This window comes from Bos indicus x Bos taurus, chromosome X (assembly GCF_003369695.1).
Source record: "Bos indicus x Bos taurus breed Angus x Brahman F1 hybrid chromosome X, Bos_hybrid_MaternalHap_v2.0, whole genome shotgun sequence".
NCBI classification, from domain to species: domain Eukaryota; kingdom Metazoa; phylum Chordata; class Mammalia; order Artiodactyla; family Bovidae; genus Bos; species Bos indicus x Bos taurus.
The window spans coordinates 128,102,928-128,128,500 of NC_040105.1; the positions used below are offsets into that span (position 1 = coordinate 128,102,928).

Below are 25,573 nucleotides of genomic sequence, written 5' to 3' on the forward strand. Positions count from 1 at the left end.
CATTAAAATGATTGTATTTCATTGTTGTCATTTAATTTAGGTATGTCTAGCTCTCCTGGCCCACTGTTCCTTATGCTGTCATGTGCGGAGGCTTATTTTAACCTGGCCTGTGAGTTATATGAAATTTACTTAAAAGAAAATGTTTTTCCCTTTGGCATTTATTTTTCTCCTTTGTGGTTTGGAAATCCTGAATTCTTATCAGTTTAGAGATGTTTTATTTCCTCCAATCTATAGCTCACTCTTAGCCCCCAGATCAATTGTACTGGTTTATTGATTAACCAGGCAGTGATAAGTTGGAGGGAGGATAAATATTGCTATATATACATTTCTTATATTTGGATATAATAAGTACCTTTCTTCATGACATCTGACATGTTTTCCCATAAGTTCTCATTTAAGATTTTAGTCCTTTAAAGATTTTGGCTAAACAAATTCTTGAGGTAGTGGGAGTCTGTACAATGATGAGACTTGATCAACTCAGGGAACGGTTACCCCTATGCTTGCTCTAAGTTACTTTGTGAATTATCATATTAAGGCAAACCAAATTGGGGTCATGGTAATTTAAAGAGCCGTTCCTGGGCTTCTGTTGGTACATCGAGTGGCAGTTTGTTACCTTATAGTAAGGTGCTCAGGGTACTTCACAAAGAAAAACTATGAGCCCTATTATATTATGACTCCCACTGGTTAGAGCTGGTGGGAGAAAAGCAGTACTAACAGCCACCCTTCCAAATAAACTCCAGCATTCTTGAAAACTGGAAATCTTCACCAGTGATGAAACACCGGTTTAGAAACACAAAGAGTTTATTGATAACATTTAATTTTAAGAGTGTATGCAAATAAAGGTATTTTAAACACACATTACTTGGGTATCAATTTACTAAGAAAATAAATTAAACCTTGCTAAATGGACAGGAACTTGGTATACGGAAATTGCCTGCTATGTAGGATTTTTCATATCTACACATCAGTCTCAACTACCCTTGTTTAACTCTAGATTAACCACATGTCCCCAAGGGGACTCTTTCCTTTCTTGGTCCAGTAAACTGCATCAGTTTCTGCTTTTAGAAAAGCATTACATTTTGTAACTTCATATAGAAAGAACACCATGAGCTAGAGAGCTCAGTTTTATTTTTTCTTTTTTCCTAAGATAATAATAAAGCCTTTGAGCTTAGACCCTATTAAAATTGGTTTAAGGCTTGTACATGAGATTGACATTTATAGGAGATAAATCTGAACTCTGTGTCTCCAGACCCCAAACTGTATTTTGACACATTAAATATCACCTTTCCATCCAGTACTATAAATCGCAGTGCTGGATTAGGGTCGGTGATACATGTTATCTGTGCTCTCCTTCACTACTTTTGTCAGCAGCTCCCTTGAGGAGGGGAAAGTGGAGAGGTTGGAGTCAATACAGTGAACTCCAACAGTGATCTTATGTGAGGTTGAACTTGATTAATTTCATTCCTAAATTAACAAAACTTGGACACATACATTAAGGTCATGATTAACTGGAATTCATAGGGAAATGAGACATTGTAATAATCAATTTTCTGATAACTTATGGCTAATTAATCCCCCCCACTGAAAACAACACCTCAGATGTTGAAAAGCTGTCTAAAATGTCTGAATATGGGGACTTCCTTGGTGGTCCAGTGGCTAAGACTCTGCACTCCCAATGCAGGGGGCCCAGGTTCAATCCCTGGTCAGAGAACTAGATCCCACATGTCACAACTAAAGATCCCACATGCTGCAATGAAGATCGAAGATCCTGCGTGCAGCAACTAAGACCCAACGTAGCTAAATAAAATATAAATATTCTAAAAAGAATGTCTGAATATGCTTTCTAGCCTCACTTCAGTAAGATTTGATGTTTATTATGAAACTGTACTTTGCCAGGACTTCCCAGGTGGCACAATGGTAAAGAACAGGCCTGCCAATGCAGGAGATGCCAGAGACATGGGTTTGATCCCTGGGTTGGGGAGATCCCCTGGAGAAGGGAATGGCAACCCACTCCAGTATTCTTGCCTGGAGAATCACATGGATGGAGGATCCTGGTGAGCTACAACTCATGGGTTTGCAAAGAGTTGAATATGACTGAACACACATGCACTTAGGTTACTTTGCCAACCACCTCATGGAACTTTGGGGGTGTGCCCCCTCTGGGGGATATCCCATGTATGTGTTTTGTCAACCCAGCTAATGATGTTGCTTTATTGCACTCATTTATATGCACTAGGTATTCATCTCTTAACCCCTTTAGACAGTCCACGTTTTTCCTGTTGAAAGCTGCACAGTGCTTGGCACATAGAAGATATGTTAGCCTGGGTCCTCTGAGAAGCAGATGTTAACTAGATGTGCAAGAAATTTATTGAGTAAAACACTGGGGAAGGAAATGAGCAGGGAATTGAAGGATGCTGGAGAAGCCATTTGACTGTGGTGTAGGTCTGACCCCTGTAGAGGGGAGAGGGAAGGAAGGAGGATTGAGTAGAAAGAATGTAAACTGCAGGGCAGTTTTAAGGAAGTTTTGTCAAGGTCAGTGGGGAGTCCTCAAGCCAAAATGCCTGTCAGCACCTTTGCCATGCTCAGTCATTGGCTGGGAGCAGCCCCTAAGGATTGTGGCATAGGTATAACATGGCAGTGAATGCAGAGTGCAGCAGCTGGGGTCGTTAGTTATACACCCTGCGGCAGAAGGTCTGAGATGCCCATATTCATGGCCACTACAGAAGGAGCTCAACAAATGCTTATTGAAGGGAAAGTTTGAGAAAAACAGGAATTACAGAAGAAGGGGATTAGACTTAAATATTCATTGAGCCCTAATATTTGCTAGTACTGGTGGAGGATATAAAATCATGGGACTCCCTCCTGGTTCTCGCTTCTCCTCAAATGTCACCTTGTGAAAGAAACCATCCCTGATTACCCTATATAAATAGAGTCATCCCTGCAGCCACTACATCCCCTATGTCTCTTAGTTTGTTCCTTAAACATTAAAAAAATCAGCAGCTTTATTGAAGTTTAATTGACATACCACAAATATTTTAAGGGTACCCTTTGACAATTTGACATATGCCTTCAGCCATGAAACAGTCATCACAATCAAAATAACGAGCATACCAATCACTCTCCCAAATTTCCTCACTCTCACCCCCTCCTTGCCCTCCGACTCTCCCAACAACCACTGAACTGCTTTCTGTCACTGTGAATTTTCACTTTCTAGATGGAAACATACAGTTCAGTTCAGTTCAGTTGCTCAGTCGTGTCCGACTCTTTGCGACACCCTGAATTGCAGCACGCCAGGCCTCCCTGTCCATCACCAACTCCCGGAGTTCACCCAGACTCACGTCCATCGAGTCGGTGATGCCATCCAGCCATTTCATCCTCTGTCGTCCCCTTCTCCTCCTGCCCCCAATCCCTCCCAGCATCAGAGTCTTTTCCAATGAGTCAACTCTTCGCATGAGGTGGCCAAAGTACTGGAGTTTCAGCTTCAGCATCAGTCCTTGCAATGAACACCCAGGACTGATCTCCTTTAGGATGGACTGGTTGGATCTCCTTGCAGTCCAAGGGACTCTCAAGAGTCTTCTCCAACACCATAGTTCAAAAGCATCAATTCTTCAGCGCTCAGCTTTCTTCACAGTCCAACTCTCACATCCATACATGACCACAGGAAAAACCACAGCCTTGACTAGACGGACCTTTGTTGGCAAAGTAATGTCTCTGCTTCTGAATATGCTGTCTAGGTTGGTCATGACTTTCCTTCCAAGGAGTAAGCGTCTTTTAATTTCATGGCCGCAATCACCATACAGTAGGTAATATTAAAATCAGGTTTCTTTCACCTAGCATGATGTTTTGGGGGGTTCATCCGTGTGGTGGCATGTATCAATAGTTTATTTCTTTTTATGGCTGGGTAGTATTCCATTGTATGTATATACCACAGTTTGTTTTCCCTTTACTTAGTGTTTTTTTTAATCTGTAGCATTTATCACTACTTGACCTTACATATGCAGTTTGTTGCCTCCCAGAATATAAGCTCCACAGGGGCAGGGTTGTTACAGGACTGCTATATATCCACAGTGCTTGGCACATAGTGGATACCCAATAAAACATTTGTTGAATGACTCTTACTCCCACAGCTTCAATTTTCTTTCACATACTGATGAATTCCAGGGATACAGGAATGTGTTGAGTCACCAGTGAAGAGCAGAAAACAGAAAAAGGGGTTTTTATCATTGAGAAACTTGGTAGATGGTAATTGTTAACTGAGATACAGAATGCAGGAGACTTTGTGTTTGTGCTTCTGGGATATATTGAGTTCAGTTTGGGGTATGCTGAATTTGAGATTCCCATAGAGTAGTTTGAAAATGTGGGATTTGGGAGCTGAGAAGAGAGGTAAAGTCGGGATTAGAGAGTTCAGCAGTCATAGGAGTTATATCAGATCATCAGGGTTGAGAGAGATAGAGAATGAGAAAGGGAGTCAACAACATTTATGTGTTAGGCAGAAGAATAGGAAGCAAGAAAAGACAGATAAGAATAGCCATAGCAGTAGGAGGGTGTATGTGGGTGTATGGGGATGTGTGGGCTCAGAGTAGGTTCACTAAAGCAAGGAATGGGGAGAATTTTAAATAGGGATTGGTTTACTGTGAGGACTGCAAAGTGTCACATTGAGTAAGGACTGAGAAGAAAAGGTTCTGATTCCCTAATTTTGGAATAATCGAGAAGATGATTCATTTGGAAAATCTTTATCAAGATACAAAAATAAAAAAGGCATTATGTATCCTTTGGGAGGTGGTGAAGAGGTGGCTCAGAAATTCAGAGGAACAAGAGTTTGGCATTTGTGATAGAGCTAGAATTGTTGGGGTTGTAAGGGATTTTGGTGATTGTCTGTATGCTAATGTTAGAAGCATGGGATTGGCCAGACATACATTTCACTTGGAAATCATAACTGGAAGTTTGAAAATTGCGTCTTGGTTGTGTTCTCATTCATAAATTATAGTCATGAAAAAGAAATTGTAGGAGTGAAGACTGATCTTTTAACAGGCAAATTAAATATTGGTGTTCAATGACGTATACTTTGTGCTATAAATTAGTTTATGCAGAATTTATGAGTCAAACCTAGGCAATAAGTTCTCATGGTTATTCAAAAAGATTCAGTCATAAGGATAACTGGGAGAAATCAGGGATTATTTAAGATAAACTGTAATTTTAAATAATCAAGATTTTACTGTATTTTAAAAGAAACGCATTGTTTTGCTGTATTTGCCTTGTGTGTGTGACATTCTGCTTACTGAAACATGAAAAACTTACTTGTTTCAGGATCAGATCTGCAAGTGTGTCTCCCCAAGGGCCCAACATGCTGCTCAAGAAAGATGGAAGAAAAGTATCAACTAACAGCACGATTGAACATGGAACAACTGCTTCAGTCTGCAAGTATGGAGCTCAAGTTCTTAATTATTCAGAATGCTGCAGTTTTCCAAGGTGAGTTCTGGGCATCATTTGAGATGTGCTGTGCAATGGCATCATTCTTCGGGCACTGGGCTTTTCACATGCTAAGTATAATTTAGAAATTACCATTCCAGTATTAATGCTTGATATAAAAACCTCCCAATGAGAGATTCTGGTTAAGGAAAAACATGGTTTTTAGAGAAGCCACATTACAGTCTTTGGGAAGGTGGGTATTGTCAAAAATCATTGTCCAAGGATATTCTGTTTACCTGTATGGAAAGGATATAAATCTCTGAAGAAAGAGTAAATGGTACTTTTTCTCCACTAGCCCATTAAACTTGTTTAAAACACCAAAAAGTTTACTTAAATACCAGTTTTCTGCACAAGTTAGTTGGATATTTGTGGAACATGCACAAACTCTTTCTGACCACTGGGACTATTTTCATTTAAGAGGGAGAAACTGGCTTAATGGCTCCACATCTTCTCATCTGTGTGAGTGGCTATCTTTCCTTTCTTTCTGAGTCTCAGTACTTACTATGTGTGTATAAAGGATAGCTAGGAGTGATAGCGAATATGTGTGTAGCGCTATGTGCTAGGTACTCTTGTACGTGTTTTACATATATTAACCCATTTGAGCCTCACAGTAAACCCTTTGAAGTAAGTAGCATTATTGAGTGAAGAATGAGTGAGTGAGTGAAGTCGCTCAATCGTGTCCGACTCTTTGCGACCCCGTGGACTGTAGCCCACCAGGCTCCTCTGTCCATGGGATTCTCCAGGCAAGAATACTGGAGTGGGTTGCCATTTCCTTCTCCAGGGGATCTTCCCAACCCAGGGATTGAACCCAGGTCTCCCGCATTGCAGGCAGATGCTTTAACCTCTGAGCCACCAGGGAAGCCATAGTGGTATGATTAGTTTCCCCATTTTATGGATGAAAACTCAAGGCACAGAGTGGTTAAGTAACTTGCCCAAGGTCACACAACTAATAAATGGGGAAAGTAGGATTTGAACCTAGACAGCCTGACTTGCCGAGCGTTTGCTTCATTACACCACTTTCTGTGAAGGAAAGTTAATTATGGATATTGGAGGTTTCTTCTATCCTTCCTTAAGCAGATGGAATGAGCTGCCTTCTTGTCCCACAAGGAGAGAATTGGGGTCAGGTGAAAAAAGAAAACCACTTCTGACTACTTGACATTCAAACTCTTTTGATTTATGGCACCTTTATAAGAATTAACCTGTTTGAATTGTAAGGTGGGCTGATTATAGCTTATTTTGTCTATTGTAACGAAATACTTAGAATTAGCTACAAAAATTTTTCAAATTAGCTAATAAAACATACGTTCACAACAGTTTCTTGGGTCAAAGCCTCAGGGGACATTGGGCTGATTATATGAAGTATAATACAGAAGCTTGAAGTATTTGTTAAAGCTATTTATGCAGTCAGACTCTTGTGAAGAGTTTGTTGAGACTAACAATTTGGCAAAAGAATGAATAATTTAAGCTCATTTTAAAAATACATGTACCATTCATGTACTTCTTAGATTAGTTTTGGAGCTGATCCGTTGGGTGAAAGTGGGGTGATGAGAAGTGATGTGATACCGACAATCGAGTTGAAGGAAGGCTGAATCTTACTCTGTGGGGTGTCAAGGTGCTTTTCTAGAATGTAGTATTTGTGATTTGTTTCATTTCTGGAGAAACCAAGCTCACAGATGTTATCTTGCTACCTTTTCCTGGCCCGGCTGGAGCGGGGTGGTGGCGTGATCACACTGGTATTGTAGTGCAGAGTAAGCTGATGCGGCTGTCCATCTGAGGACCTTGCATGTCAGCATTCATATCTCCATCCAGTTCTGCATTTTGCATGTTGTATTTTCTGCTTCTGGAACAGCACAAGAGCAGGAGAGAAAGTTTTGACAAGATTTTGGATTAGTTTCCAACCATGGCTGCTTTAGAATGGAAGTTGAACATTTGTCATGTGAATAGATGGTGGTGGGGGGTGGACAATACCTATTAGCTGTCCTCTCTCTCTCTCTCTCACACACACACACACAGACAGAGACATCATTTCTCAAATTGTGGGGACAGGCAGGACAACCCTAGCAAAGGAACCTGGAGACAACTGACGTGTAAACTCATTGCTGCTGCCACCTTCTCAAGGCTGGTGCCTTGCCACCATGTGTACTCATTTGGTATCTGTTTCATTCTGTCTTCTTACTCCTTTCCTGTTTATTTTTTCGAAAAAATAAACCCCAGAAGAAAAAAATAGAACATGGTCCTAGACCTCGAGGCAATTATACCATGCTTGTAGAGACATTGCCCCAAATCCTTTTTGTACGATTGTCCCCTTGTTTGGAGAGACAAGACTGAAATCAGGGACTGCTACGAGATGATGTGTTATTAATTACTGAGAAAAAGAGTATCTCCCCTTTTTTTCTTATAGCTACTTAGTATTCCAATTAATTTAAATTGGGAGCACAGTTGTTTTTTCTCTAAAATACACCCCATCCCCAAGATTCTGGTAGAACAATTTATTGAGAAAATTGCTCCAATACTTCACTCCTGTGAAATTTGATGTTAGCTGTTTTCACCACATGAAGTTGAAGAAGGCGCATCTTGATCTTGGCCTACATCCACAATCTCTTTAGGATTCCTTCACTAGTCCACATTGGGGGTATTAAGTAGTGACTGCGTTCTGCAAATATGTGCACAGTTCCACGAGCAATCCTTACTGCCTCGATTTGGAGTTATGTCTTCTTTTGCAGGAAGCCTTTGCCCTCATAAATGAGCCTGGGGTCCTTTGCTGCAGTGGTTAGAATGCTCTACTGCTAATGTTGTTTTGATAATGATTGAAGCATTAAAAAAGTTGTTCTTTATTTTCAATCTTTGCATTGCCTCGTTTCCTAAATTTAATTTACTTTGATGTGCTAAGTAAAATGGGGCAACACAATCGTTTTTTGTTTCTGCTTAATTAATTCTTTTTGAAAAACCCCTTCACTTAAAGTAGATTTCCTTTTCTCTTTTTCTTCTCCACTACCTAATAATGAGGATGATGATGATGATAATGATAATAATAATAGTGATAGTAACAGTTTGTTAAGTGCCTACTATATGATGCTTACTTTTACATAATTATCTCTCATTCAATTTTCCCAGCAGCCCTATGAAGTTCATACTGTAATCATCTCCATTTTACAGATGAGGAAACTCATTGATGCCCAGCTTTTTCCAAGCCATCATGTGACATGGTTTTCCTTGTTCTTAGTGTGCTTGAGGTAAAACAAAATTAAGAAGTTGCAGGATTTGTGGTCCTTGAGAAGAAAAATGGGATAGAATTCTGAATTTTTCATCATATCTCCACCACCTATCTATCTTCAAGCCTTGGGTTCTGGTTTCTTTGTAGAATTTAAAACTTGTATGGGAAGATCCCCTGGAGAGGGCATGGCAACCCACTCTAGTAGTCTCACATGGAGAATCCCATGGACTGAGGAGCCTGGCAGGCTGCAGTCCATGGGGTCATAAAGAGTTGGACACAGCTGAAGTGACTTAGCACACACACACCCAGGAAATATTTGGGGTATGTCCAGGTGTTTTCTGTATGGTAGAGGATGCCAGTCTTCCCCAAGTTACCACTGACTTGGAGTGAGAATACTTTTCAGAATGTAGCAACACTTTGCTTTTCTGGAAGTTGCCTCTCTCACAACTGGAAGTCTCTCTATCAGAGAGGAGAAATGCTGGGTAAAGCAGAAAACATCTCTGCACCTAAAATGAAGCTCCTGCTTAGGTAGTTGACTCATCTGAGAGCTCCTGGGTCCTTGTTCAGAGCCTACTACTGTTCTGCATTTATGCACAGTCTTTACAAACTTGATTTTCTAGTTTTCTAGTCACTAGTAGATAAGCAGTTAACTAGAAGCGTTTTTTGAAAGACTGCCAGAGGAAAGTACATATGAGGAGCAAGAAGTTAACGAGTGACAGTAAGAATAGAGGACATAAAAGTGACTTGAGTACCCATTGAATGTGGCAGCTGGGAGCATCTTATAGAGGCTTATATTGCTACGTGCCTCATAGCCCCTAGGTTATAGTAGATCCAACAACTAATGTCCCTAGTGATGGCTATGAATTGATAGGGAAAGATCAAGTTATGTTCATTTTTTCCCCTGAATATTTCCATTTTGAATGGCTAAAAATATTTTTGGTGCTGAAAGGCGAAGGAGGACATGCTGGACTTGGAGTCAGAAAAATTTAAATTCTGGTTTTCTGTTTATGGGCTTTATGTCTTTGAGAGGTTCTTTAGACTCTAATAGCCTCAGTTTTCTTATCTGCAAAATGGAGACAATAATTACAGTCCTGCTTCCCTCAGGAGTAGAGGTAATATATGCGAAAATGTCTTGAAAACTGTAAAACACTATATGCATGCAGTATTATCTAGACAGTTCATTTTGTGGCTGCTTTACCCCACATGGGCCAGATAAATGATGCATTACCATTGCAGACAGTAACCTAGATAAAGCCGGAGTTCCTGATGTAATTTAACAACTTTTACCAAGTGTAGGTGATGCTGAAGCAGCTCCAGTGCGCAGGTGAGAGAGCACTTAGGCAAAGGACCCTTTGAAAGAGAGGTTTATTTTATGCATTCATAGATATGAAGCTGTGTTGTTTGAAATGCCAATACTTCCATGAGCAATCCTTTTTTAAGCTTCTGAAATCTTCTCGGAAGGCCCCTACCTGGTGTATTTTACACACAAATGGAAGGCTAGATCACAAAGACACTGCTGTGTTCAGGTATGTTTTCATTGCATTTTCTGGTCCATTCTACCAGGGCAGAGAGGAAGAAAAACGCTGTCTTCATCCAGTATTGGAAGGCTTTCTCCTACCTGCTCTCCATGGAAGAGACGAGTCGGGTGGGGGCAGTGCTTTGCGCTTCTTTTCTTTTTCTGCTCCCTTATTTTCCATTTCCATCTGCTCTTTTTTTTCTGTCAGATTCCTGTCTCTCCCACTCCCCCCTAAATAAAATTGTCCTTGGTTAGAACACCCTTTTCCATCAGCTCAGAGCAATTTCTCCAGTCATTTCTGCTTGAAATAACTGTTTAGGGACATTATTCAAGCAAAGCTTTTTTCCTTCACAGTTAATATGTGACTAAATAATTGCTTGAATGTTGATAAACATGTTTTTGAGATTGAATCATTTGTTAATTTAGTTTTTATAATGTGGTGGGGGTTTTAAGTGAGTACTGAGCAATTTTTCTCCATTTCACACTTTTTTTCCTGCTGCCTAGTCTGACACTTCTCCTGCCCATGCTGAGCTGCAGTGAGTCCTCAGCACAAACTGCGGGCCATTCTGTCACAACCCTTTCTTTTTCAAAAACAACATACAGGAGAAAATAATTACACTGATGTCTAATCAGGACTTAATTCATTTGCCAAGACCAAATATAATAACATTAAACTGACTCAGAGAATTTTAGGAACGCAGACCATGACCATGAGTGAGGTTATATATCCTCAAAAATGTAAATTATTAATCAAACCACTCATCTGTACAGCAAAGCTCTAGTAATCCCATTATAAAAGGGTGAATTTCTCATCAGAGCCCAGAAGATGCTGGCTTTAATTAGTGGACTTTTATGGTGTTGACTCAAAGAGATATTTTGGTTATAAAGTTTTTTAAAAATGTGATTAATTATTAGTACTATTGGAAAAACAATTGGAAACTGGGCGTTTAAAGTTATTTTGGTTTTAAACTAAGAATTTTTTGGATTTAATTCAGTTTCAAAATTCTGTGGCTGTAGCAGAGCCAGAGACGGTTCCGGGTGGGGGGGAGGCATGTGGGTACAGTTGTAAACCTTTCCTGTGCCCGCTATTGATTTAGAAGTCAGTCATTAGACTGAAAACTGTTTAATAAAAGGAGCTTAGAAATATGACTCAGTGGGCAGGTGGGGACTGTCTTGGGCCAAGAGTGGGGTGAGGAGATTGTGCAGATTAACCCTTTACCCCAGCCTGTGCCCCTTGTTTCTGAACTCCCCCCTGGAGCTGCCTTCATCACTGCCCACCTTCTCACTAGTGGGCCTGACAAAGCAAATTAAAGGAAATTGTCCCTGCCCTCTAGAAGCTTCCAGGAAAAATACCACTTTTGGCTGGAGTGATTACTCCCTCCCCTCCCCTACTGGGATTTGTTTACTTTCTGAAAACATATGTTCCTCCTCCTCTTTCTGTCTCACTGAGTTGTACTACCTGATAGCGGAGTAATGAAGCATATGTTCCAGAGATTTGAATTCTCCTGTCAATCGAGTGGAGGTACAAACAATTTGCCTTTAAGCTGGAAGTGGTATCACAGAAATGAAAAACACCTTTCCTTCTATTGACTGTGAGATGCTTCCAGGGGCTGCTGCACACCGTGGTACTCCTCCGTTTGCTGTCTGCTCTTTCATTCAGTCATCAGGTCTTGCTGCTTCTTTCATACTTCCTCCCATCTTTCCCCCACATTCTGTTCCCCTTTGCCTTCCCTAGGTCTCAGTCATCTCATTAATCACATACCATTGCCTTGTAGCTCTGTTTCTCTGATTTTAGTTTCAGGCTCCATCAGCTCACATCCAGGCCACCTGCAAAAGCTGAACTGGGTTTCATGTCTGTGGTCTCCTCCCTTGCTTCTCAGTTCAGCCGTGGAGTATAAGTTCAAGATGGCAGGCTCTGGGATCACTTGGGCTGGGTTTGAATGAATCTAGGTGGCAGAGGTAGGAGATGTGGAGCTGGTGTGGAGGAGAGAAATTGAAGGCTTTTGCAGTAAGAATCACAAACCTCCTGTCTGAATATGTATTTAAGTCTGTGAGAGATGAATGAAAAATTTCCTGTTCTAAAGTGTTTTACTTATATTATCTCATTTAGACCTCACACCAACCCACAAAGTTGGTACTATTATTAGCCTCATTTTATTGCTGAGGAAGTAGAGGCTTAGAGAGATTAAGTAACTTGTCTAAAGTTGCATAGCCAATAAATACATGGAGCAGACAGGAGTTGAACCTGGACATACAGCTCCAGAGCCTGTGCCCTTAATCACCATGTGTTTTATAGTCACTGTATTTTGTTTCATGGTCAAGGACAATCTCCCCAGTTCTAGCTTTCTTGCATGGGAATTCTATTATATTTAACTAAGTAACATTTGCTGAGCAAGTATCTAGCACGTCTGCAGGCAGGCAGGTATAGGGAATTCAAAGATAAAAACTACTTCATGCCTACTTTCAAATAGCTCAAATTTCAGAAACCAAGACTTTTATACATGAGTATCCTATGAGAAATTCAGTAAAAAAAAATGTTAGCCGGTTTCTCTATAGGGGTTAGGAGTGGATCCAGGTTTTTTTTTTTTACATTTATTTATTTTAATTGGAGGCTAATTACTTTACAATATTGTATTGGTTTTGCCATACATCAGGATCCAGGTTTTTTAAGGCTCAAAGGTTACAGAATTTGAAGGCCCTCTTAAAAAAAGGAGACAAATGTGCAAAAACCAAATGCCTGTGGTTCTTCTAGAAGGAGGCTTGCAAGTGCGGGTCCCTGTAGTTTGTTTCATTAACTTCATAGGAAATTCACCTCTGTGTGGGGCTGTGGGGTTGGAAGAGATTAATTTCAACCAGAGGGCAGAGATTCTTGGAAGAGATTGCCTGTATGAATTCTCCAGACAGATGTGGCTCTTGATCAAAGAGAAGGGCCAGTGAGGGAGTTAGGTAAATCAGTACACATCTTTCTGTAAATTTAAACTAAACTTTAAACATTATTAATTGCCTACTAGGTACAAGTCTTTCTGGACTTCCTAGCTAGCCCTTTGGAAAGTAGTTATCCCTTTGGAAAGGGCAAAACACCTAGGCAAGAAGCAGGGGGTGGGGGCGTAATGAGACGGGCACGTGCTCTGGCTTCAGGTAGACTGGAATCTAAGTCCCAGCTCTCCTACCTCCTCTCTTTGTAACCCAGGGCAAGTCATTTCTCTCTGAGCCATGAATTACAGAGGGTTAAAATCTAGTGAGGATGGAAGAACTCAGCTCTGTGCTGGTCTATAGGAACCAAATGCATGGTAGCCATTGTTTTTGTTATTCCTTCTCATACATTTATAAGCATCATTGTGTATGAAATATAATACCTGCTTTGCAGTATTGAATGTCAGATACCTGGCACATATACATTAAAAATGCTTTTCATGTTATAATATCATTTAATTAATATGCAATGCTCTAATATACCCACTCATAAGAGAAAACTATGTTTTCAGAGAATAGCGTTTCTGTGTGTTTTCATTCTTTCTCTGTGTGTATGTGTATACTTAAGCCTAAAAAGAGTCTATGTTTTCTCCATAGTCCCCTAGTGGTCTGAATGAGTTAATGTAGCCTCTTGATCTAAGTAGCAATGGCAGACTCTGATTTCATTGGGTTGATTAGGAGAGGAAGGAGAACAAAAATGATGAAATAAGGATGTTTATCTTGCTTCCCTCCTTTGGTTGAAGTTCTTTAGCATTAGTACTGGACTTGATTAACTGAAATGTAATTATCAGATTAGAACAAGTTCTACTGTATTCCCTCTCCTGGGATCCTATGTTCTTTCTAGCACTTACCAAGTTGATAGTGATATATAATGATTATTTTATTAACATGAATCTCCTTTACTAGAGAATAACCTCTCTGAAGGTGGGGCTTATGTGTATTCTACCTCAACCCTGTATCCCCCAGTGAGATAGTGGACACTCAGTAAATGTTTCAGCAACATACACATACACACACAATGAAAATAAGTAATATTAATAGAAGCAAATTACTGTCTCTTCCACTTCCTCTGCAATCACTACCACGATGACCAGATGGACAGAAAAGTATAAGCTATTGCCTACAGCATTTATTCCTAGGTTTTGAAGTCTACTCAGATGTAAGATCTTAAAAGTCTAGATAGTGGATTGATGCTTTCCCATTGAGATGGAATGTTTTATGTTTACCTGAACCTCTGCCTCTGCATCTAGCCTCGCCATTCCCTGGCTGGTCTTTTCCTCCAGCCTAACCTCTTCACAGAGAACTGTGAACAAAGTGCAAAGCCAAAGATGTACATCTTGTGACCAAGAATAACAAGAATGGTGGCATCAATCACCTTTTCCAGATATACTCTTATATGTCATTCTTGATTACTGTGGGCACTTTAAAGTAATATAGCAAACTTTGTTTGAGAATATTCTTTTTTTTAAATAAGTTTTTAGTATACAAATGAATATACATGTTTATTAGATACAATGAAAAAACCCACAAAGAAATGAAACAGTAGAAAATAAAATGACCCACATTCTATCCCCTAGAGGATAACTACTATTAATGTTTTAGTATATAATTTAACATACTTTTGTTCAGTATTGTACAGATATAGGTATGTATATATTTATAAAATGGATTACACTGCTCTTTCAAGTAATGCAATATAACCATCTTTCCATGTAAATATTTGTATAATATAATAGTAATAGAATATTTAGAGGTTACCTAGTACTTAGTCATGCTATTTTCTCATATGTTATTAATCCAACTCTCTCTGTTGTTAGAAATTTCAGTTGCTTTCAGTAGACCATAGTAAAATAATGTCCATGTAAGTATTTATGCATATCTTTATTTCCTTAGGATAAATTCCTGGAACTGGAATTGCTGGGTCAGGGGCTTATGCAGTTCTTAAGGTTTCTCACATTTATTGCCTATTTTATTTCCATCAAGTTGTATCTCTTCTCTTGCTAGCAATGTATGAATGTCCATTTTCCTGACCATTTGCCCTTTTAGAATAACCCCAGTTTAGGTGAAAAAAATAGTAGTCTTTTCTTGTCAGGAAACTTTGTTGATCATTTGTACTTTTTATTTTGTGATTTTTCTCAATAATATTCTTTCATCTTTTAAAAAATTTAGCTATTCATTGTTCTTATTGGAATGCCCTTTTATTATTGATTTTAAGAGCTCTTTATATATTCAGGATCATAACCCATTTTATATGTTATAAATTGATTTTACTGATTTGTTACTACAATATTCATTTTTTATGGTGCTTTAATAACACTTCCAGTCAAATGTATCAATATCTTCCTTAGGCTTTCAATATAGCCTTTGGATTTTGCCTAATTGATGTTAGCCTTAGATGAATCAAAAGTATGTTCTATTTCCTATTCTGACAGTAGCTGTGTAAAAATTGGTAAGTAATTTAAAGTGTCTGAATTTGTTTTCTTATGTGTGTGATAACACCCGATCTACCAACTTGCCAGAGCTTTTGAGGACCAAAAGAGGTAATGTATATAAAAATGCTTTGAAAACTTTAAAGGATTATTGTTGTTGTTATGCAGTTATCTTTGACACTGACCATTAGTCTGAATGAGTTCCTGTTTATAGTACTGCTATCAGCATTGCCTTTTTTCCCCTGTAGATTTGAGACCTTTCTGACCATTTACTAGGAAATAATCTTGGTCTAGAGTTGCACTGGAGTCTGTGCTCTGGTAGCTGGAAAGGCCCTGGGAGGGTGGTGAAATGTTGCCTGCCACCAGTCTCGGCCTGGAGCATGGATTCTGGGCATCCTTCCCACCTTCCCAGCTGGGAAAATGGGCCCTGGAACTATTCTTTGAAGTAGTGTGCGTGTTGACTCCCACATGCCAGCCCATGAAGGGTAGCTAGAGAAACTCATCCAGCGAGGCCAGAGTGCCTGTTCCTGTCCAACAGAGCAGTAGGTGGGAGAAAACCCAAAGCCTTCTGTCCACACTCGTATTCCCTAGGGACTGGAAAAATAGTACTCTTTCTAGCAATTAACATTTGAAACACACACACTGGCCTATCAGATAAATCAGCAGCTTAGCCTTGTTTTGTGGTACATATTCTGGAACGAGTTATTAGGAAAACCTTTTTTTTTTTTTTTTTAAATTATGAAATGACCAGAATTCTCCCTCTCTAAATGCCAGCTTAAAAAAATCAGAGGAAAAACAATTAAGCTATCTCATGCATCAAAGTAATCATTAGTAGAAAAACAAAGTATGTTCTTTCTGGCAATCTCTGCCAGATGGTTGAGATGGGTGATAGTGGAAGAAGAGGCTTAAATGATACACATATTATTTCAAATATAACCTTGAAGGCTTTTGTTTGTATTTTGATGGGAGGGGAAGATAGTGTATACTTGCATAACTTAAGCCTTCTTGAAGGTTAGAGGCCTCTGGATAGCTGGTTAGACATTTGTGAGTTTAGACATTTGAATTCATCTGGGTCACTTACATGAAGGAGAAGCAAGGTTAACTAAGTTTACTGAAAGACTGTGTGTTAGGTTTGATTAATCTTCCTTATGGTAGTGATATGGCTAGGTATTATTATCCCCATTTCACAGACATGGAAGCTCGAGTTTGGAGCCATTAAGCAATCTGCCCAAGGCCACATAACCAGTAAGTGGCAGCATTAAGTTTCTAACTTCAAAGTCATTGCTCTTTTCATTGAGCCACACTGTCTCCTTGGAGGTAGAAGATAAAAATAAGATTTACGAAGTGATAAAAATGATCGTAGAGAGTTTTGAGAAATAGAAAGTGCTGTTAGGAATCTGTACAGCAATGGAGAAATAAACAAAATGCCTCAAGAATGGCCCCCAAATTTTATTTGGCATAAGGCTTCAAATTCCATTGATGTGAAACGATTCTCTGTAGGGACATACTCTGGCGAGTTAATTGTACCCCGAGTATTCTATGGCAGCACGGCAGCCTTTCCTATTGCCTCATAAAGAATCGCACACACCCCCTTCAGAGTTCATTTTAGTACTTTTCAGGCTGACATCTAAAGGGGCTGCTACTCTGACAAACACAATCTGGCCAGATGTTATTATTTTGCACTACATTTAATTTCTTCCTGCCAAAGATTTAGACTTCTTTTCCCTGATAAAGATCAGGGGAAATTGTCTGGTATTTACAAAATCCCATCCAGGCGTATCTGTTACAATGTTCACTTAACAAAGTTTATTAGATTATTAGGGCTTTAAACCCTTGGGCTCTTTCGGTATTGAAATTAAAAAAAGAAAAACCCAAACATCTTCAACAAATTTAAGTGGCATAATTAGACCCTGGGCTTGTCTTACAGGCATTTTAGAATTATGAAAATGATTTAAATAGTATTTGCTTCCTGAGAAACTTGCTGAGTTTGACAGGGATGAAAGGAAGGCGGTTATGCTCCTTTGGTCTCCTGAGTTAATGGGGAAAGTGATATCTGGAACTGAAATAAATTTGCTATAGTTGTATGGTGAAATCACTCCCATAAGTAGTTAGCCGTACCACACAGGGCCTCTCTTTCTTGGCCTAGTTAAAATGTGGGCACGACAGTGTTAGAGAAACATGGGGGTCTGTCATTTCTTTGCTCATAAAATCTATTTAGAGGAAACACTTACCTGGACTCCTTGAACTTGAATTCTCTGCTCATATCTTCTATATTAGGCGTATTAAGACTGTAATAGAAGTGTTCAATATTTTAAAGGTATGGTTTGTACACACTTTTCCTCAAGAGATTTCAATGTGCTTTATGTTCACTGATTATATTTTTAAGTGTTTCCAGTTGGAGCTTTGTGGTACTCTTGTTATTTTTTCTTTTGTGTGAATGTAAACATGGGAGGGTTGAGAAGGTGACCTGTATTAGTCAAAATAAGGAACTCAGAACCGATCTGAAGCTTTGCCTATATGATGTACATGGGAGAGAGAAGCTAGACAGAAGCAGTCTAATTATGCTTATTTGTTTGGGGAGTTGGGTGGACTGGTACTAATTTAGACACCAGAATTCTGGACCATCAGACTTGGCATAACAAGAGAGAGGACTGTTTAAGAACATTGAATGCAAGTGTTAATTACATATGTCAACTTGGGCATTTTCTTCTATTGTATATTTATTTGGCATTAGACTGGGTTTTTAACAAATTATTAAAGCATAGTTCTTTAGAGACTATATTAGAAATGTCTCACAAATAAAGCAAGACCACAGTTGGGCTTTTCCTTTTTATTTTGAAAGTGGCCAGAAGCCCGTTATATGAAAACTATAATAATGCAAACATACGTCTGTACAGTGCCGTAAGTGTAACTGTAAGTGTAGCAGTAAGTGCTGAAATGGCAGAAGTGAAGGCAAGGCAGGAGGTAAATATTTTGCAAAAATTAATGATCTAGAGTGAACTCTCATTAACTTTTGGCTCTGTTAATTTGAATATTGTGATAATTTGACTTGGACTGAAGTTTATGAAAGAATCTGCTAAACAAATTAATAGTGTATATAAGATTTGTAGGAAGGCATGTTTAATTTGCTTGAAGGACTTGAGCAAGCCCATTAATTGGGGCTGCTAATTATAACGAGCTTTGCTTATTAAAGCAAACCTGATAGAAACTCTACTTGGAAACACTTTATTAGCAGTGATTTAGAGTTACTCCAGGTATGGAAAAAAATAATAAAAAGTAGTGTAGTGTTTAAGAGAATAGATTCTGGAACAAATTGACTTTGAGCTTGAATCTTGTTACCTAGGGGAGCACACTTAACCTCTCTAAGCCTCAATTTCCTTAAACAGGGATAATAAATAATAGGACCTAACCACACACACACAGTTGTTGTGAGAAATAAATGATATGATGCTTGTAAAACTTAGAATAGTGCCTAGTATACAGCAAGTGCTCAGTAAATGTTAGCTGATGTTTGTTATTCTTGGAAAGTAGTTGTTAATCACACTTAACTAACTTAAACTGTCCTTTCCTTTATCAGGTCAATTTAGTGAAGATGTTCCAGGACAACATACTGCTTGTTGAGCTAGCCACTCCTAAATTTGAATGAGAGGCCCTCTGGGGACAGTAACTTAATAAATTGCTTTCCATATTCTATAGACTAAATGTACACATGGAAAGGGATGATGACCAGATTCAAAGGCTTTTTAGTTTCCCAGGAAGGAAATTCTAATTGAGCATATTTTATGTTATAAGCCTAGTTGACCATGCATTGAGGTTGTGAAGTTATTTTGGAGCCTGAAAAATACCAAGACTTTATATGTCTGAATATTGTAACATTTCTAATCTTATTCCTTTTCTGCTATCCCGTTGATACTACATAAATTATAGGTGTTTGTTTTGAAAGAAAAATTGGTAACTATTGGTAAATATAAAACAGAATATAAATACCATCCAGAATCCTAACACCTAGAGATGACCATAAGTTTTCTGGCTTTCTCTCTGCATATATTCAAATACGCATATGTAGATTTTCTTACAAAAATGGAATCATACTGCACTCATTAAAAGCAATGCTAGTGACAAAGCGGAGAGTGTACATGTTCTTTTCAGGTATGCCTTAAAATAGGGCATTAATTGGTAATCATGAGGTGGACTTGAAAAATTGCATATAATTTTACATCTGAGAGTCCTTGATCTGTTTCTGTTAAGACCAATAGAAATTCAGCACAGAGAATATGGACTCAATTATCTTTATAGGTCCATTATTATTCATATTTGATGTCTGTGTGTATAAGTGTGTGTGAGAGAGAGAGAGAGAAAGACAGAGAGAGGGAGGGAGGGAGGCAGGCAGGCTGCCTGTGTATCCTGGGTGGAGATTTCTCCTTGTTGTGTGGTCTAGTGACGAGCATTGGACAGGGAATAAGAAGATAGCAGCTTGTAGCTGTGACTCCATCATGACTCACTGGATGACCTTAGGCAATTAATTTCATTTCTCTGGGCCTTTGTTCATTTTCTCATATATGAAATGTGGGGTTAGACCAGATAACTTCTACATCTGCTTGCAGCTCAGAGAATCGGAGTTTTTTTGTTTTTAAGTCAAAGTTGCCTGTCTGCCTGGAAGAACCCGAGGCTCTGTGGAGATCTTCCTAAAGAGAGGACAGTGATGAATTTCAATAGTTTCTTTGGCGCCAGATAGACCAAAGCTGTAATTTTTAGCCTATCAGGCATTTGACTTTTGAAAGTGCTAAATCCTCCATTAGGAATAAATGTGGAAGCTTCAGGTTATTTATTGTTATTTACACTTTCCATTCATAACTGTCAGTGTCACAGGCTCTGTCGACATAACTGCGTCAGTGAGGTTAGCTTTAATCAGTTTAGTGGCGGCTAAGTCACAAATATATCAAATAGCCAATCATAATGCAGGAGTCCTCTAAAGCCTGACTGAATTATTTATTTTGTTATGATGAAAATGTCTGGGCTTTATTGGTTTTTTTTTTTTTTTAAGAACTTGATTCAGCTTGAAGTCTAAAGATAAAAGATCAGTGATTGTCTCTTAGATTTTTATTCTGCCTTCCTTCAAGGCTTTTCATTTTTCACAAGCCGTTGTTAACACTTTTAAAGTCAAGGTGAGAGATCTGTGATATTTTTTATCCTAGGGGTTTAAGCATATGTGAAAAACTTTTACCTTTGATTTCTTGTTCCTTTCTGTCATGTGAAAGCTGTGTGACCTTGAACTAACCACTCAACCTGTTTGAGCCTCATTTTCTTTGTCTGTAAAATGGGGATAATCTTAGTCTTTTCTAAATCTCAAATTATTATGAGACACAAATAAGATAATGCTTTAGTTGTCATACAAATGTATGATAAACTTGTGATTATCATTAAGTTTAGTGTTATCATTTAGGCCTTCAGTGGGTAGGTCTGACTTGATATAATAGATATTTGTGTGTGTGCATATCAGGCGTGTCTGACTGTTGGCGACCCCATGGACTGTAGCCCACCACGCTCCTCTGTCCGTGGGATTTCCCAGGCAAGAATACTCGAGTGGGTTGCCTTTTCCTTCTCTAGAGGATCTTCCTGACACAGGTATTGAACCCGTGTGATGCTGAAAAATTATATGGAAGCCAATTTTATAAATCAAAACTCTTCTATGTCTTACGTTATATCGTGATAATATTACCCACAGAAAATTTTGTCCTCCAGAGGTCATTAAAAAAATAAAGGATTCAACGAACTTAAAATATACTCAGTACTGAAAAATGAGCAATATTCAAATTAAACATGTGTACTGCAAATCATATTAAATACAGTGCTACAAATATAGAGACTCTGAAAAGGGAAATAATTCATCATGATTCAAAAATGCTCAGGACATTTTAGGGGATGGGTTGAGAAGGGTGGGGGAATGGGCCACTGGCAGTGGGAGGTCAGGGAGGTAAGACAAGAAGAAAAACATTTAAAATATAGCTGAACAATCCTCTCTGTGTCAACCCATGCAGCTATTACCAACCCCCACTGCACACTTATTATTCTTTTTCCAGACATCTTTAATACAGACAGTGAAACTAGAGTAGAAATGTGGCTTTGTACTTAGAATACAGTTGTATGGGCTCTCTAAGAATCACTTTTGTTTTCTTTTTTTCTACCCGGCCATTCAGAGGCCCTGATTACCAGCGAAACAGTAAAGAAAAGAGAAATAGTTAGAGCCAAAGCAAAACACAAAGGAAGCAAGATTAGAAAATGGAGAAGCTGGAGGGAGAACATCTGAGTATAGTAACACGGTCACTCGTAGGAAGAAACTGTTTCAGGTTTACATACTTAATTATCTCATGTTTAAGTTGAATCATGGCTAATTAATTTTCCTGTGCTAAAGCAGATTTACAGGTACTGAGCATGTACTAACTGAGAGTGACGTTTATTGAAAATTGAAGAGTTAGGTGGATTTATTCCTGATGTGACTGAAGCTATGCTCCCAGAATGATTTTTCAACCTCATCTTATTTCCAAGTCCTTGGGAAGCTCATACCATGGGGAAATACCAGCCTTAGGACCCAAATATAGAGGTTCCAGTTCCACCTTGGTCATTCTTCTAGCTCTGGGACCTGCAGCCAGCGCGGATCTTTTGTCAAACTTGCCTGTCTCTCTGCCGCTTTGCTCAGGCCTGCCTGCTCCATGCTCCCTTCTGTATCCTGTGCTGTGCTAAGTCACTTCAGTTTTGTCCGACTCTTTGTGACCCCATAGACTGCAACCCACCAGGCTCCTCTGTCCATGGGATTCTCCAGGCAAGAATACTGGAGTGGGTTGTCATGCCCTTGTCCAGGGGATCATCCCAACCCGGGGATTGAACTCGCGTCTCCTATATCGCCTGCATTGGCAGGTGGATTCTTTACAACTATTGCCCCCTGGCCAAACTAGAAATGATGTGCTTTGGATGAAGGAGGAGGATTTCTGTCCCCCTCACTGAACTGAAGCTCCTCAAGGATCTTCTTTGAGCCCGTCTTTGTATCTCTGCCTCCTAACTGAGTGTTGGTGGGTAGATGCACAAAATAGATTTTCAACACATGTTCGTGGAACTTTAATATCTCTAAACCTTGGGTTCTCATCTATAAAATGGAGCAGCTGCTTTTCCAATCTATCTTATTTAGGAGAATATGAAGATGTACATATAAAATTGCATACTAAACCAAACAGCACTATACACTCATTCATGTAAGGGGCTATTACAAATTAGAGTTGTTATGTGTAATTCACATTTTAAAATTTAGGGCTATTTTCTTAATGGAACTTGATCAAGTTAACCTTTCTGAAGTGTAAATTGTCTGTCCAAAGAGGTGAGTAGATTACCACATTGGTCTTTTAACTGGACAGGTTGCAGGGGATCCACAAAGCCCCTGAAACTGTATATAAAATGTTTTGTATATGTGACTTTTTTTGGAAGAGAGAGCACATATCTCAAATCAGATTTGGGGGTCTATGTACCCCAAACTGTTGAGAACCACAAGGCTGACTAATCTCTAGATTTCATTCTGCTCTAATCTGATTCTATGAAGAATCCTAATCTGAATAAATAGTTTCAAATTTCTGATTATTTAATGGACTTAAGTAAGTAGCCTCAGTTATTTTAATGGCACTTAAGTCAGAATTCCCAGATTTAATAATACCCATTTCAGTACTGATCGTTGGCATATTCTGCTACCACTCAGATGCCAACTTGGCTTGAGGGAAGAACTATTATTTCAAATGTTGCCTCCCATCTACTTTCTCAAATGTAGTTACTTTGTCCTCACCTATGTTGCTTTTTAAGAGGGGCTGTATTTTGGTCTGTAGAATTAGAAACTTTACTCATGTTTGTCAACTGAGTGCAATAAACATTCCTTAAAGAAATAAAATAGCAATAGCAAAACTAAAGCCCAGGAGAGGCATTGGAGGAGTTGCACCATTTAGGAGCCCAGCTGTGGTTGTTCTGATCATAATGAAGCTACTGTATACCATTTAATTCTCTTGGGAAGTGATACAGTTAAAGTCCCAACATCTGTAGAAATAGCAAGGTGGATTCAACTTTGTTATGTACACTGAGCTTTCTATTTTCATGATGAGAGATGGGAGAAAAACTACCAGATTAGGAAGTATGGGCAGTTTTTACAGTGAGTAGAAGGAGGTGGTCTTCCAGTCTGTTTTAGAATCTTATTCATTGCTGGCACTGGAAGGAGAAGACTGCTAACCACGTGGGTGATCTCACCATAATCTTTGGGAGGAGAGCATCTCTAGCCAATCACTTGGAATGATATAGTGGGAAGGAAAAAAAAAACAGCCATTGACTAGGATGCAGAAGATAAGAGTTTTTGTTTATGGCTCTGCCACTAAGCAGATAGTGTATCATTGGGCAAGTCTCTTCCTGATCCTGAGCCTCTTGGCCTAGTTATCATATAGAGGCCTGTTCCAGTGTCAGTTGCTCAGTTGGGTCCGACTCTTTGCAACCCTAAGGACTGTAGCCCACCAGGTTCCTCTGTCCATGGAATTCTCCAGGCAAGAATACTGGAGTGGGTAGCCATTCCCTTCTCCAGGGGATCGTCCCCACCCAGGGATCGAACCTGGGTCTCCTGCATTGCAGGCAGATTCTTTACCATCTGAGCCAATGCTGTAATTATTTTTAATAATAATTATAATAATAGAGTTTCAATTTAATTGTCTACTGGGTGCAACTATGTTAGTGTTAGTAGCTCAGTCATGTCTGAGTCTTTGTGGCCCCATGGGCTATAGCCTGCCAGGCTCCTCTGTCCATGGAATTCTCCAGGCAAGAACATTAGAGTCGGTTGCTGTTTCCTTCTCCAGGGGATCTTCTTGACCGAGGGATCAAACCCATGTCTCGTGCTTTGCAGGCAGATTCTTTACTGTCTGAGCCACCAGAAAAGTCCCCACTATGTTATGGGTTTTAAAATAAAATTGATTTACTTACAATAATCCTGTTAGGTAGGTGGTATTATCTCCATTTTATGGATGAGGAAAACTGAAGTCCAGAGAGGATAAGCAACTTGCTCAAGTACTGGCATCTGCCCACTCCTTCCTGATTTCTTTTCCCTGCAGCCAATCACCACCAAATCCTGCTAGTTATTCCTCTTCACTATCTCTACCATCACTGCCCTGGTTTCAATGCTTACCTCTAGTCTGGACTTTTAAACCACTTCCTAACTAATCTCTCTGCCTCCAGGTTTATATCCTTCCTCTAGTGTCTATCAGTTTTTAAGAAGTAACTCAGATATCATTTCTTTTAAGAAACCTTCCCTGTCTACCCCCTCCACTGGACTATGTTACCTTCTTCTGTGTCCCATAGTACCTTGTTTATCTCTGGTCTGCTTCATTAACAATATAATACTAGCCAATATTTAATTATTTAATTTAAATATTTAATCTAATAGGTGTCTACTATCTACCAAGTATAATACTATTCTAAGCTCATTATATCCATTAAGTCATCGAATCCTCACAGCAACCATATGAAGTGTAGATACTATTGATGCCATGTTTTACAGATGTTCAATAAGTTGCCCATGATCACAAAGCTATTGTGTACCAGAGCTGGAATTTCAAACCCAGACACGCTTGAGAGCCTGAGTTCTCAGTCTCTGCTCTATACTGTCTTTTGCCTCAAGTACTGCCTTCACCAGGGAGCCTTCTATGGCTCTTTTTAAAATTACTTTAAAAAATAATTTGGATTTCATGAAGTCCAAATTAAAGTTTGAAGCTGAAAATGAACCATTGTCAGGCACTTTTGATAGACTTCGGGGCTTCCCTGATGGCTCAGTTGGTAAAGAATCTGCCTGCAATGCAGGAGACCCCAGTTCAATTCCTGGGTTGGTAAGATCCGCTGGAGAAGGGATAGGCTACCTACTCCAGTATTCTTGGGCTTCCCTTATGGCTCAGCTGGTGAAGAATC

The 25,573-nt window shown here is 39.2% G+C and overlaps 1 protein-coding gene and 1 non-coding gene across 2 annotated transcripts in view; both read left to right on the top strand.

The window, feature by feature from the left end:
* GPC3 (glypican 3) overlaps window positions 1–25,573 on the top strand; it is a 463,539-nt gene that overhangs the window by 27,398 nt on the left and 410,568 nt on the right. The window contains exon 2 of the mRNA XM_027534191.1: window positions 5,308–5,469. Within this exon, the coding sequence (XP_027389992.1) occupies window positions 5,308–5,469 (162 nt within the window). The remainder of the gene's footprint in view (window positions 1–5,307; window positions 5,470–25,573) is intronic.
* Window positions 1,639–1,711, top strand: TRNAG-CCC. Its single transcript has one exon. It is a non-coding gene; the product is annotated as a tRNA-Gly (tRNA).